The sequence below is a fragment of the Sinocyclocheilus grahami genome, unplaced genomic scaffold (genome assembly GCF_001515645.1).
Source record: "Sinocyclocheilus grahami isolate Dianchi unplaced genomic scaffold, SAMN03320097.WGS_v1.1 scaffold405.1, whole genome shotgun sequence".
NCBI classification, from domain to species: domain Eukaryota; kingdom Metazoa; phylum Chordata; class Actinopteri; order Cypriniformes; family Cyprinidae; genus Sinocyclocheilus; species Sinocyclocheilus grahami.
The window spans coordinates 1,170,646-1,184,262 of NW_015505584.1; the positions used below are offsets into that span (position 1 = coordinate 1,170,646).

General features: G+C 37.7%; 1 protein-coding gene across 1 annotated transcript in view; it reads left to right on the forward strand.

Moving 5' to 3' along the window:
* The first annotated feature begins 774 nt into the window (after positions 1-774).
* LOC107550663 (serine/threonine-protein kinase MARK1-like) overlaps positions 775-13,617 on the forward strand; it is a 40,458-nt gene continuing 27,615 nt past the window's right edge. The window contains exons 1-3 of the mRNA XM_016232001.1: positions 775-798; positions 4,257-4,460; positions 5,226-5,279. Of these exons, the coding sequence (XP_016087487.1) occupies positions 775-798; positions 4,257-4,460; positions 5,226-5,279 (282 nt within the window). The remainder of the gene's footprint in view (positions 799-4,256; positions 4,461-5,225; positions 5,280-13,617) is intronic.

Below are 13,617 nucleotides of genomic sequence, written 5' to 3' on the forward strand. Positions count from 1 at the left end.
AGTCTTGCGAGTTTGTTTATAGGACCAAAGGAAGCAAAGTTTCCTTACTTTCGCAAAGGAAAACCAGTCTCTTCTTGGTTTATATCGAAATCCTCCGACATTTTTCTTTGCAAATCTTCGGTTTGTACTTCTAATTCGTGACCGATGTTTTGTTTTGTTCTCTCTCCGCATTCGTCACTAATCACGCAACGCCGCACGTCTTACTTCATCCGCTGGAGAGCTTTGGTCACGTTGATGTAATTGTTTGACTGAGCTCAAAGAGTGCTGGAGCAACAGCAGAACTAGAGGAGCAGCGGCCTTAAAGGGTTAGTTCACCCAAAAATGAAAATTAGCTTGTGTTTTATTTACCCTCAAAGCATCCTAGGTGTATATGACTTTCTTCTTTTAAGGCCCCCTGTAGCGAATCAATGTGTTTTTTAAAGAAAAATATCGATATTTCAAATGTAATGAACACTTTTCTCTCACTTCCGCTGACTGTCATACACTGAAGCAGTTTGTGCGCACGCCTCTGGGATATGCTAGTCTTGCGAGTTTGTTTATAGGACCAAAGGAAGCAAAGTTTCCTTACTTTAGCAAAGGAAAACCAGTCTCTTCTTGGTTTATATCGAAATCCTCCGACATTTTTCTTTGCAAATCTTCGGTTTGTACTTCTAATTCGTGACCGATGTTTTGTTTTGTTCTCTCTCCGCATTCGTTACTAATCACGCAACGCCGCACGTCTTACGTCATCTGCCGGAACTGCTTCAGTGGATATCATTGTATCAGTGTATCATTATGTCGCGGCTGACACAGAAGAGCGTACGCTGCTTGCGTTCAGCGGATATTCTCCAAAATGGCGCTACGGTGATGCAGAGAGACATAACGTTACCGTTGAACCACTGATGGCAGATTAACTATTCTGATGACGTCTTTCATACTTTTCTGGACCTTGACAGTGTAATTTCCTTGGCAGTCAATGGGACAGTTCCAAGCCTCCTGGTTTTCATCCAAAATATCTTAAATTGTGTTCCAAAGACGAAAAAAGCTTTTACGGGTTTGGAACGACATGGGGGTAAGTGATTAATGACAAAATTATAATTTTGGGGTGGAGTAACCCTTTAATGTGTTATCTTTCAAAAATGCTCATGGCGTGAGTCGCTGAAAAGAAATAGGGACAAAATAACAGCCAAACACATCTGAATGTGTACAGATTCCTACAATTTAAATGTTTTACTATAATTCTGTCAGGACCACTATCGTCAAAGATGATTGACAATTAGCATACAGTTTGGATTGGCGGTATGGTTCCGTTCTGGGCAAGAACTCCATGCGCATCCATGCAGCCTAGCATGAATGAGAGCAGGGAGAGCAGCGATAACCCCCCCAGGGTAAACAGAACAGAACCAACATAAATGCATTGCAGATATCGTTAAGGTTCAATAATGTTATGTACACATTTTAGATTTAGTCTGATTCAAAGGAGAATCAGAAGGCTGAATCCTGACTGACAGAGGAGGAGTTGGGGATGGAGGAGGGTAGTTAGCTATTGAGCAATGTGACTGTGGCGCTGCCGAAGACTTCCGTAACCATGAAAGAAACGCTTTAAGCAGCATGCTCTTGCTTGGGTCGTTGAGTGCGTGCACGCGCATAAGAATCCAACTCTTAATTAACAGTGTAAATAACTCAGAATGCATGAAATGACCCCCCATTAAGCGCAGCATATTGCAACAACAGCGTGTTGCCAGTGACAACAGATAAGTACCGCACATGCATGAACTAGCACAAAGCAACACAGATAGCCTTAGCAACACGCATGTTGCAGATAACCTGAGAGCATTAAATGGGACTTAGCTTCGAGAGAGTGAAACATAGCAGCTGTGACGTGGATGCTTGATCTCTTGATATCCTTCTTGTGGATGAAGTTCCCATCTGATTTGTTCGTGAGTCAGTCACATAACTTGTGGAGTTCATGACAATGTAGAGATGGTTTTTGGTTTTGCCTGCCGAATTCGCCATTTAATTAGCTATTGAGCAATGCGAAAACTGCTGATACTACTGCGGGACCTTATATATGAATGCTTAGATAGGTGTCGTATTCCCATAGGTTGATGGGGATCAGCTGAGAGTCAGCTGATGCGAGCTTGACTAACGTGACCTGCCAGAACTAACGCTACGCTTGATTTCTCTTAATTTTTATTGTTGAAGGTCATGAGTTTGTTACAAATGTTCTGCTTTAATGGATGATAGTGTGATGTTATTCTTTAAAGGGGACGAATTTCATGGCGCAGCTTCTGACAGTTGTTGGGTCATTCTTAGGGGCCGTTCACACTGTATGCATCATTGTATCTAAAAATGCGAGACGCAGTGCTCAGGAATGTTTTTTTTTATTTTTTATATAAAGTGTAGCACAGAAAACTTCCATCATGTTGCCATCAAATAAACCATGCCAACTTGCCACTGTAAACAAAAGCTTACAATGCTTGCCCCGCCTCCGGGGTCTTCTGATTGGTCCACAGTTTTGGATCTAAGATTGATGTGTGAAATTTTAAATTCTTTTAACTTGGCAGGGCATCTTAAAAACGCGGTGCTCGTGTGCGAGACGCGAGTGCAACAGTCACCTAGTGTGTTTACATAGAAAAACAATGGAAAAGGAGCCCATTAGAATAGAAAAATGTGTTCTGTGTGAACGGCCCCTTACAGTACAAGTTACAACTGGATGTAATTCTAATGGAATGGTTAAAAAGAAAAAATATATATTTTTTATTATATCACACATTTTGGTTGGTCTCTATTTTAAACAAATAGGTGTCACTTACGCCATTTAAAGGTGAATGCAGTCCACCCTGTTATGGTCCAATCTGTTGTTTCAATGATTTTTTCATGTTGTTTTGAGGTTTTGTAGCTTGATTTTATAAAGTTTTACTAGACAAAAAGTAATGCAATCAAAATAAAATATATTTATACATGCATATATTTACAGATTGATTAGATTTTATTTGTTTCTCAGCAATATCTGGAATCCAGCAATAACACAAAGACGAGTTGATATAATGATATGAAATCCACAATTGAATTGAAATGTATCAGATATCGTATGTCGATGTTAATTAGATTTTTTCCCCACGCTGTCTCCACTGTTTAATAATAGTTTGATGTGGGGCTGGGTAAAAAATTTCGATATCTCGATTTTAATCGATTCTCATTTTTATGAAAGGATATAAATTCTTAAATCCCAAGAATCGATTAGTCTAGCCTGTTTTCAGTTAATGGACGAAACATTAAAGCACACCTCCCATCCAGTATATCGCAATAAGCACTGTGCGTTGGTACTTTTAATATGATTTAAATTTATGTCCATTGTATTGCAATATTCAAACAATAAATGCCGTTTTGGCGCTGTTTAATGTGGAGTGACAGATGCTGTAGCGCATGTGAACTGATCATCTCCTCCACATTAATACCAGTTTCAGCACAAAATAAACATGACTAAACATCCGAAGGTAAGTTAAAAGAAAGAGTACAACTTTACAATCCATATCCTGTCTCATGTAATCGCTCAATCAGAGTTTCAGCCGCGCAAAGACGTCAATATAACGGCTTGTAAACAATTAATGTAACGTCACATTTACCTCAGAAAGCATATTCGGTGACAATAAACTTGTTAGTCAACCTGAAAAATAAACGGTAGAGAGGAGCATTTTGCTAAATATATGCACCACATAACATTCATTATAATTTTTTACTGTTCTTTAATGTTTTATTTATGTTTGAATAAATCCGTCCAAGTTTTTATGACAGCCACTATTTAAATGTGTAAAAGTAATTGTAACTTAATTATTATAAAAACTTCATTAAGTGCAATTTAAGCAGTTGTACAGCACAAATCTGTCAATTTTAACCTTCAATATTATAGTAATGTTGTACCAACTCACTCTCATGTATATTTTACAGCATTAGTTGAGAGATTTTCTTTTCCTTGAGAAAATTTGGCATGTACTGTACCTGATATATATCCAAAATAATCTATATTGATTCGAAGCGTGAAATTTGTGTCAAAACCCAGCCCTAGTTTAATGATATCAACACATTTTTGTTGTTTTGTAAATTATATAGGGTAGTATAGTAGGGTTGAGTGTGTGCACTGCAATAAAGCCTCAAATGTAGTTTTTTTTAAACATGCCATCATTTTTTTAATCCATTTGAAAAACCTCTTACACTGCAAGTTTTTTTTTAAAACATGTAATTTGAATCTAACACGCTTTCCCTCTGTCTCTCAGCACACGTCTGTCGATGGCTACACAGACACACCAGCACCTCCCACGAAATCAGCGAGTCGTCAGAGTCTCCCGCGCTGCCGCAACTCAGTGGCATCCCTCACAGACGAACAGCCTCACGTTGGGAACTACAGACTCCTCAAAACCATCGGCAAAGGCAACTTTGCTAAAGTCAAACTTGCCCGCCATGTTTTAACAGGAAGAGAGGTGAGCAGATACATATTTAATGTTACATATACAGTAATAATGCGAACACTTTTACTACATTGTCATATTTGGAGGATGGAAATCGGCAGGCGTTCCAGCATTTGAAATCGTCTTGATACTTAATTTTTTATAGATACATATTGTGATTATTTTAGGTCGTATATAAGCTTAACCCTTCAACTATTTTTCCATTTATGACTGTTGCCATAAAGTGTGGTGCACTGATGGACAGGAAGAAGAAACTATTTGAGCAACATGTAAAGTGGTTTGGTTTTTACTGGACGGGAAAATATGAAATAATTGGTACCATTATAACAGACCAGTTTAGGAAAACAAAACATTCAAATAATAGCACAGCAGTCCTGATGAACAGAGGTTAGTGTGAAAGCTGTACAGACTGCATTTCCGTTTACACATTACTTCACAAACGTAACTCAGAAAACAAATCACATTATACATATGTCCTGTTTGACTCTCGACCATCAGTTCTCCCTCATTCGGGGAAGCTGGAGAGATTATTGTGAGTTTGAAAATAAAAACACTTCTCTAGTGCTAGAAGCAGCATGCATTACTGAACAGGCTGTACGTCAGAGCCGCTCGCAGGACCATCAGAAAGCCCAGATTATGTAAGAAATGGTTTTGCTGTGACGCTGGGAGGGATGATGACGAGAATGCCCCGTAGCCTTTAGATATTCAGATGTATCGGCTATTTATAGGAATCTATAAATAAACACGTTTCACACTAACACTGTCTTTGTCTTTCAGGTCGCGGTGAAGATCATCGATAAAACACAGCTCAACCCCACAAGCCTACAAAAGGTGAGAGCTCAGTGTCCCAAGCCCGTTTTTATTTGGGCTATTTGTTGCTTAATTGTGATGAAAGTTATTTCGCAATGTGAAATCTTAATCATTTTGACAAGTTCTTCGCACGTTTTGACATTTGTATGGTAAAATTATGTTTTTTGTGTCACTAACCTTCTAAAATCTAGTGATTTTCATCCGCAGAATATTGCGTTTGCGTCTTGCATCGCGTTTTGGGTGCAATATGCTTTTGACCAAAGATACATATTCGAACACAAAAAATATGGTCGTTATATTACTGCTGAACAAATGCAGATCTCAGAGGATGTTTTCCTGGACTGAGAATCTAGTTCAGGGTAGTAAACAGTAGTGAAATTGCAACACTTCACTCTGAAACATGCAGCGCAACACAGACTATGTACTTATTCAGTTAAAATAGACTTTTGCATGTTGCTAGCATGTTATAACATGTGTCTGGCAGTGTTAGCGTGCTGCTAGCATTTTTATCACACTGCTTGCATGTTTTAGCATTTTCATAGATAGATAGAGAGAGACAGTCAGGTAGATCAAATGTTCTCAATCCAACATGAATATCTGCTGAGCTGCATGATGATAACAGTGAATAAAGGGCTTGCCTTTTTGTCTTGGAGCAGAAAATGTCAGAGTGGCTGCTTCTTGGCTTTTATAAGCAGCGATGACCTTAAAGAGCATGACACAGCCTCCCGTGATGAGAGCAACATCAGAGCTCATGCAAGTCCATCAGCCTGCAACGGAGAAATCCTCACTGTTAGTGTCCACTGAACATTTTAAAGCAATATTCCCGTCCTTTCTCTCAGTGGGAGATTCCCAAAATCACGAAGCTGCTGTAAATGATGATAGCCAGTGAGTCTAGAGTTGTAGAAGCGTGACATTTTCTTCATACCGTTTCTGTTAGTGGGCTATTATTAAAGACCTCATTAAATGGCTTGTAAAGCATAGATTTAATCAATTTAAGAGAAAAAATTTGAGAACCGCTGACCTAATGGATTTGCGAAAATCTTTCATGTTTTTGGAAGCGTGGTCCTAAACAAGACGAGGACCAGCCAGGATCAGATGGTCACAGATGACTTCCGTTTGTGACCTTTGACTGTACACGTCACTAGGGCTGCTCGATTATGCCAAAAATCATAATCACGATTAGTGGTCGACCGATATATAGCCAAGGCCGATATATCGACCGATATTTGGCATTTTTCAAGTATCGACTTCGGCCGATACGTTTTTCTGTTTGGCCGATGTGTTCGAGGCGGGACTTTTATTTTGCCTGCGCTGAGAACGGCAGCGCCTGAGCACACAGTGCTCACATTCTCCCTCAAATCTTTGAATGGCTAATGAAAATTTAATTTCACAAACCTTGCAAACTTAGTCGAATCCAGCTGTGAGATCTTGTGAAGTATGCATGTGACCTGCATGACTGCGTGTTCTCTGCGTGACTTTCGGTCCGTGCAATTTGAATGCTTTAAACATTAAATTTGTGATTTCAAATTATGCTGCGCTTTATGCATTTGCCCACTGTCATATTCATGTCATTTTCACTGTGTGCTGTATGTAAAATGAGTGTTACCTTGGCTTTATTTGAAAAGATATGATTCCCAATGCACACAAACTTCCCAGAATACTGAGTGCCCTGTTGGTTACAGTTTACTTCCTTTTTAATTCTATTTTTATTAAATATTAATTTATTTGTGGAAAATACTTTGTCATCTAAAGTATGTTTATTTTACAAATTTATTTTTTAATCCATTTTCAAATGATTTCAAATTTCTTAAATATTAATTAAAATAAATACAATTATATCGGCCATCGGCCACCCTGCTTTCCAAGATATCGGAATCGGCTGTCAAAAAAACACATAACGGTCGACCACTAATCACGATTATTTAACATGTTTATAAGTGAGCCACATGACCAAAACTTTATATGAGTGATTTATGTAAAGATAGAGATATATGTTTTCTGTAAATAAGGTTGCCATGACATCTTCATTCTAGAGACCAGCGAAATTTCACAATTCTCAATACCACAGCAGAATACTATGGTATCTAATATTAGTAAAAAATAAAAATAAAAAGTCCCTAAAAATTATTGACAAAAATGAAACGGTCAGTAATAAAAAAATAGGACAAATACAATAGAAAAAAAAAGATACAAATGAAACAAACCGTGCTAGTCTAAAGTATTCAGATAACAGCCTACTACAGAAATTGAATGTAAAATAAAACAGCATAGTCTTCACTGTAAGAAATAAACTTTCTTTGTTTCTTATTAACCTCCTCCCCCAACAGGGATCATCCAGTTACTCTTTCATGTTGTTAAACGCCTGACGTCATGACTTCTCTTCCAGTATGCTTGTTCATCCAGAATCAGCACTGCATGCGATTCATTGCAATCGGCTAACCGAAACATGTCCGAGAGCATTGCACAACCTCCTTGTCATTGTTCTTTTATGAGCTCTTTTACGCGCCCATCTTTTCTCAACCAGCGTTTGATGGTTTCTTAAATGGATTCTCATTTAATCACCATTGTGTATAATTAGTAGGCCCAGTGATGACCTTTGTGTTTTCTGTGCTGATTTTGGAGGGGAAAAATAACAGGTACAGTTTGTCAAACAAGGCTTAGAGTACTTTTATTGGTAGCTGAAAATAATATAAATTAGACAAAATCTTGTAATGTGTAGAGATTTGTGAATGATGGGTATTTAAAGGGGTCATGACGTGCCTTTTTTATTATTTTAATATGCTCTTTGATATTTACTTATAACGTTAGTATTTTTTACCCTTATTTTTTTAGTATTAGTATTAGTTCATTTTTTTAAACCCTTATTCATGTATATTTTTATTCATGTTATTTTCTTTTTACCAAACACCACACAATGTAAATAAACAAACAATTTTAGATGCAAAAGTTCTAAATCTTACCAATATATAACAATCCTAGACATATTGTACACCAGAAACACACATACTCTTTTGCGTCGTGTGCTTTCTGAAATGCGTCGGAGCACAGCTCATAACTCTGCCACAAGGGCAGTCACATTAGCGCAGTTTTGGTGAAATATCGCAGGAAAAAAGGTCTATTATCTACTACTGTATTGTCAGAGGTGTAGTGATTAAGAAGCAGAACTCAAACAAAAGTCATTTTCAAACCAGGCCGCTTCCTTTTGGTCAACAAAGAGAATTCAGCTGCAGGAGAAATCTTTCACGAAATTGCTGATCTTGTGAATTCTTATTGAAACGACTAGATTTCACCTTTGTAAATTTGCCAGATAACTGTAAATGCGACCGCACCTTTAGTGTAAACTGGTCTAGAGCTGGACAGTTATGTCAGAAATCATAGTTTTTCAGTATTCCCCTTGATATTTTTATCATTGCGGTGTTAGAGTATGTAGTTGTTCATAGTGATGCTCACTTTACAGTGTAATTCATCCTGAGTGTGTTTGTTCAGCCTCTGAAGACCAGTGACAGGAAACAGACACATCACGCTTGTGATCACGTCTCACACACACACACATTGCACTGTAGGACCCACTACAGGAAATGACACGCTTGTCAGTGTGTGACTGGAATGTCGCTGTGGTTGTTTTTAGAATCATGGCTGTAAAAATAGAAGCTGATTATTTACCAGAGCAGACTGCCAAGAAAAACACACAGCTTCTTGATTTCCCTTTTTCTCCCTTCATTGTTTCTGCCTCCAACTGTTCAGAGGACAGGGAGGACACATTCCACAGGACAGACAGAGGTCAGAGGTCACATGTAAAGAGACTTCTCTGCTCTGCTCAAAACGATATATGGTGATTAGAGAACAAAATAATTCACTTGTTTTGTTAATACCACTATAATATGTGCTTCTTTGCACAAGTTATTTTAATTCTACAGTTACTTCCATCATCATAATGTCACATTTTCCAGATCACATCTATCTATCAAAGAATAACTGTTGCAAGTAACACCGTTGCAATTTAGCTTAAATTAAGAAATGACTAATTTGGGATCAAATGTTGATTTATAATTATTTGAACATGTATATTTTCTATCATTGTTATTTATTTATTTATTTTTTGCTTTATCAACAAATGATAAATAGGGTTGAATGGTTCAGCTTGGCTATTGCTGTCAACACTACAATTCATGTAGATATAATGAAAACTGACTTCCTGCTATACTGTAGAAAAATGACCAAATGAGGCAGACATTTGATGCAGACACATTTCTACAGTACAAATCTAATAATTTCCACTCCAAACAACATGAGATTTATGCATTTTATTGCATTTTTATAGAGATTGACTTTTAAATAATTTTTTAAGAAAAAAAAAGTGGTGTAATTCTAGAGTCTCTGTATGGAGGTATTTTCTAGAGTGGCGTTCCCACATAGATGTGTTTGTGATCCCTGAAAACAGCCCGCTCCTGAAGAGGCGCACCGCAGAACAAAGGCGTTCTCGGACAGCTTTGTCGTGAGATAGATTGATCTGTCAGACTGTATTGTTGGGTGTTTCTGGCCCGTGGTTGATGGAGCTGATGGGTCTCTCTACCTTTCGCAGCTCTTCCCGACTCGGCGGTGGATGCTTTCAGATGGCCGCTCGTCACTTTCACTCTTGATGTGACACTGTGGGTGTTTTGCACAAATAGGGTGCAGATCGTTTCTTATTATCATTTAAAAGCAATAAAGGCACTTTAGAGTAAAAACTGACTGTCAGACACACTATTATCAAACATAAATAATTGTAAACATTTTAAACGTTTACTTAATTACCAAAGAATGTGATATTAAAAACTGAATATTAGCAACATTAGTGTAAAAGTAATTAAAATAATCTTGAGAAATAATGAGAATTCTACGTTTTTAGAATTAAAATCCAAATGAATCAGCCCCTATGGAATAATAGACAGTCATGTTACTTGCAAACCTGCTACCCATTTTTATTTTATTTTATTTTATTTAAAAGGTTTATTACAATAAAATAACAATCATACAAATTCGCATTTTAAGAATTTTAAGATTAGCATTTTAAGAATTTAAAAAAGCCTCATAAAATATATTAGAAAAATTAAAATTGGTCATATATTCACTTATATATTCGCCTTTAACTGACACTGATGGATAAAGAAAAATTCCCATCGTAACCCATATGTTTTATGTACTATAGTATTTATATTTTTACTTTATTTTTAATAGTTTCAAGCTCTGTTTTGTAATATATTTGACAAAGTGCTTACATTTTTCCTTCAGTTGGTGTTGTTTCCTCATTTTCACCTTTTATTTATATAGCACTTTTAACAATACAGATTGTGTCAAAGCAACTGTACAGCATTAATTAGGAAAATACTGTGTCAATAATGCAAAATGATAATAGTAAACACTCAATTTTCAGTTAAAGGCAGTTCATCATTGAATTCAGTGATGTCATCATCCAGCTCAGTTCAGTTTAAATAGTATCTTTAAAATCATTTGCAATCAAGTCAACGATATCGCTGGAAATTAAGTGTCCCCAACTAAGCAAGCCAGAGGCGACAGCGGCAAGGAATCAAAACTCCATCGGTGACAGAATGGAGAAAAAACCTTGGGAGAAACCAGGCTCAGTCGGGGGGCCAGTCCTCCTCTGACCAGACGAAACCAGCAGTTCAATTTCAGGCTGCAGCAAAGTCACATTGTGCAGAGGACTCATCTGGTTCCTGTTGTCTTGTCCCGGTGGCCATCTAGGAGACAAGGTCTTCACTGGGGATCTATCTCTGGGGCTCATCTAGTTGTCCTGGTCTCTGCTGACATTCAGGGTGCTGATCCACCATCTGGTCTGGATACGTACTGGATCCCGGTGACTGCAGTGACCATCTGATCTGGATACAGACTGGATCTGGTGGCTACTGTGACCTCGGAATAAGAGAGAAACAGACTAATATTAGCATTGATGCCATTCTTCTAACGATGTAGCAAGTACATCGGGTGTTATGGGAAGTGTTCCCGGTTCCGGTTGTCCTAATTAATGCAGCCTAAAAATCAACCCAGTCTCATGGCAAATACATACCTGGGGGCACATTTTTGCAAGACGCGAAATACGTACCAATAAGTACATATCACTGCAGTTTCCAAAAAAATTAACACTAGAGGCAGTACAACCTCCGACACCTTTTAAATTATTTTCACACAGAGTATGATTTACAGAGTTTCGATTAATAAAGCGTAATTTTTGCACAATTACTTGAAGAGTATTATGTTGTGACTTCAAAACATTTTTAGTATGCTGGGAGATTTGAAAACTGATGCTTTTGATTGTTAGCCCCGCACACATCCAGCTTCATATCAATGGGTTTTCATAGACGATAGGTTTGTTCGGTAGCTCACGGAGTACGGAGACATACTTGAGAGGCGAGAAGCTCAGTGTAAAAACGGTTCAACAAAACAGTTCAAATCTGCATATAAGGAAGTTAAAATGGCACGGTTGCATCAAAAAATTAGTTTTTATATCAGTTTTGCATTTGTTAACACTATCGGGTAGGCTTAGGGTTGGGTTTGGTGTAGGGCATATTTCCAACACGATAGAGCATTAAATTTTAGCGACAGTCCCTGGATATTTGAATTCTGAACCGCCGCAATACGTACCTGAAGAAACGTAATAAAAACACAGCAATGCGTACCTATATCAACGTAATAAAAACGTGCCAGGGTTGATGTATTGAACTCGTGTTTTAGCACCACTCAGTGGACATTTCTCTTTGAAACTGCGGCGAAACGTGCAGTAAGGTACGTAAAAACGGTGTTGCAGAAATGTACGCAGAGGTATGTATTTTTATGAGACTGGGTTGTTAAAAATCCTTTAACGGATTTGAATATTAGAAATGTGTTAGTGTGTTATGTGTAAGCCAGGTTAAAGAGATAGGTCTTTAATCTAGATTTAAACTGACAGAGTTTGTCTGCCTCCCGAACAATGTTAGGTAGGTTATTCCAGAGTTTGGGCGCTAAAAAGGAGAAGGATCTGCCGCCCGCAGTTGATTTTGATATTCTAGGTATTATCAAATTGCCAGAGTTTTGAGAACGCATTGGACGTGAAGGACTATAATGCAATAAGAGCTTGTTCAAATACTGAGGTGCTAAACCATTCAGGGCTTTATAAGTAATAAGCAAGATTTTAAAATCTATACGATGTTTAATAGGGAGCCAGTGCAGTGTTGACAGAACCGGGCTAATATGGTCATACTTCCTGGATCTAGTAAGAATTCTAGCTGCTGCATTTTGGACCAGCTGGAGTTTGTTTATTAAGCGTGCAGAACAACCATCCAATAAAGCGTTACAATAATCTAACCTTGAGGTCATGAACACATGAATTAACATTTCTGCATTTGACATTGAGAGCATAGGTGGTAATTTAGATATATTTTTGAGATGGAAAAATTCAGTTTTTTTCAAATGCTAGAAACGTGGCTTTCAAAGAAAAGATTGCTATCAAATAGCACGCCTAGGTTCATAACTGATGACGAAGAATTGTCAGAGCAGCCATAAAGTGTTAGACAGTGTTCTAGGTTATTACGTGCAGCGTTTTTAGGCCCTATAATTAACACCTCTGTTTTTTCAGAATTTAGCAGTAAGAAATTACTCGTCATCCAGTTTTTAATATCGACTATGCATTCCGCTAGTTTTTCGAATTGGTATGTTTCGCCGGGCCGCGAAGAAATATAGAGCTGAGCATCATCAGCATAACAGTGAAAGTTAACACCATGTTTCCTGATGATATCTTCCAAGGGTAACATGAAAACCGTGAAAAGTAACGGCCTTAGTACTGAGCCTTGAGGTACTTCATACTGCACTTGTGATTGATATGATACCTCTTCATTCACTGCTACGAATTGATGGAGGTCAATTAAGTACGATTTGAACCATGCTAATGCACTTCCATTAATGCCAACAAAGTTTTATGCAAACATAGACATAGTCTATGCAAAAGAATGCATAGCACTAAGATTCAATAGCACTAATAGAGAGATACAACCACGATTAGATGATAAGAGCATGTAATTTGTAACTCTAATGAGAGACTGGAAATCTACCATTTTTTCTCTAAGAAGGAATATAATTGTGAGGATACTACCTTTTCTAGTATATTGGACAGAAAAGCAGAAAAGGAAATCGGTCTGTAGTTAACTAATTCTTTGGGGTTAAGTTGTGTTTTTTTGATGAGAGGCTTAATAACAGCCAGTTTGAAGGTTTTAGGGACATATCCTAATGACAATGATGAATTAATAATAGCCAGAAGAGGATCTATGACTTCTGGAAGCACCTCTTTTAGGAGCTTAGATGGAATAGGGTCTAACATACATGTTGTTGG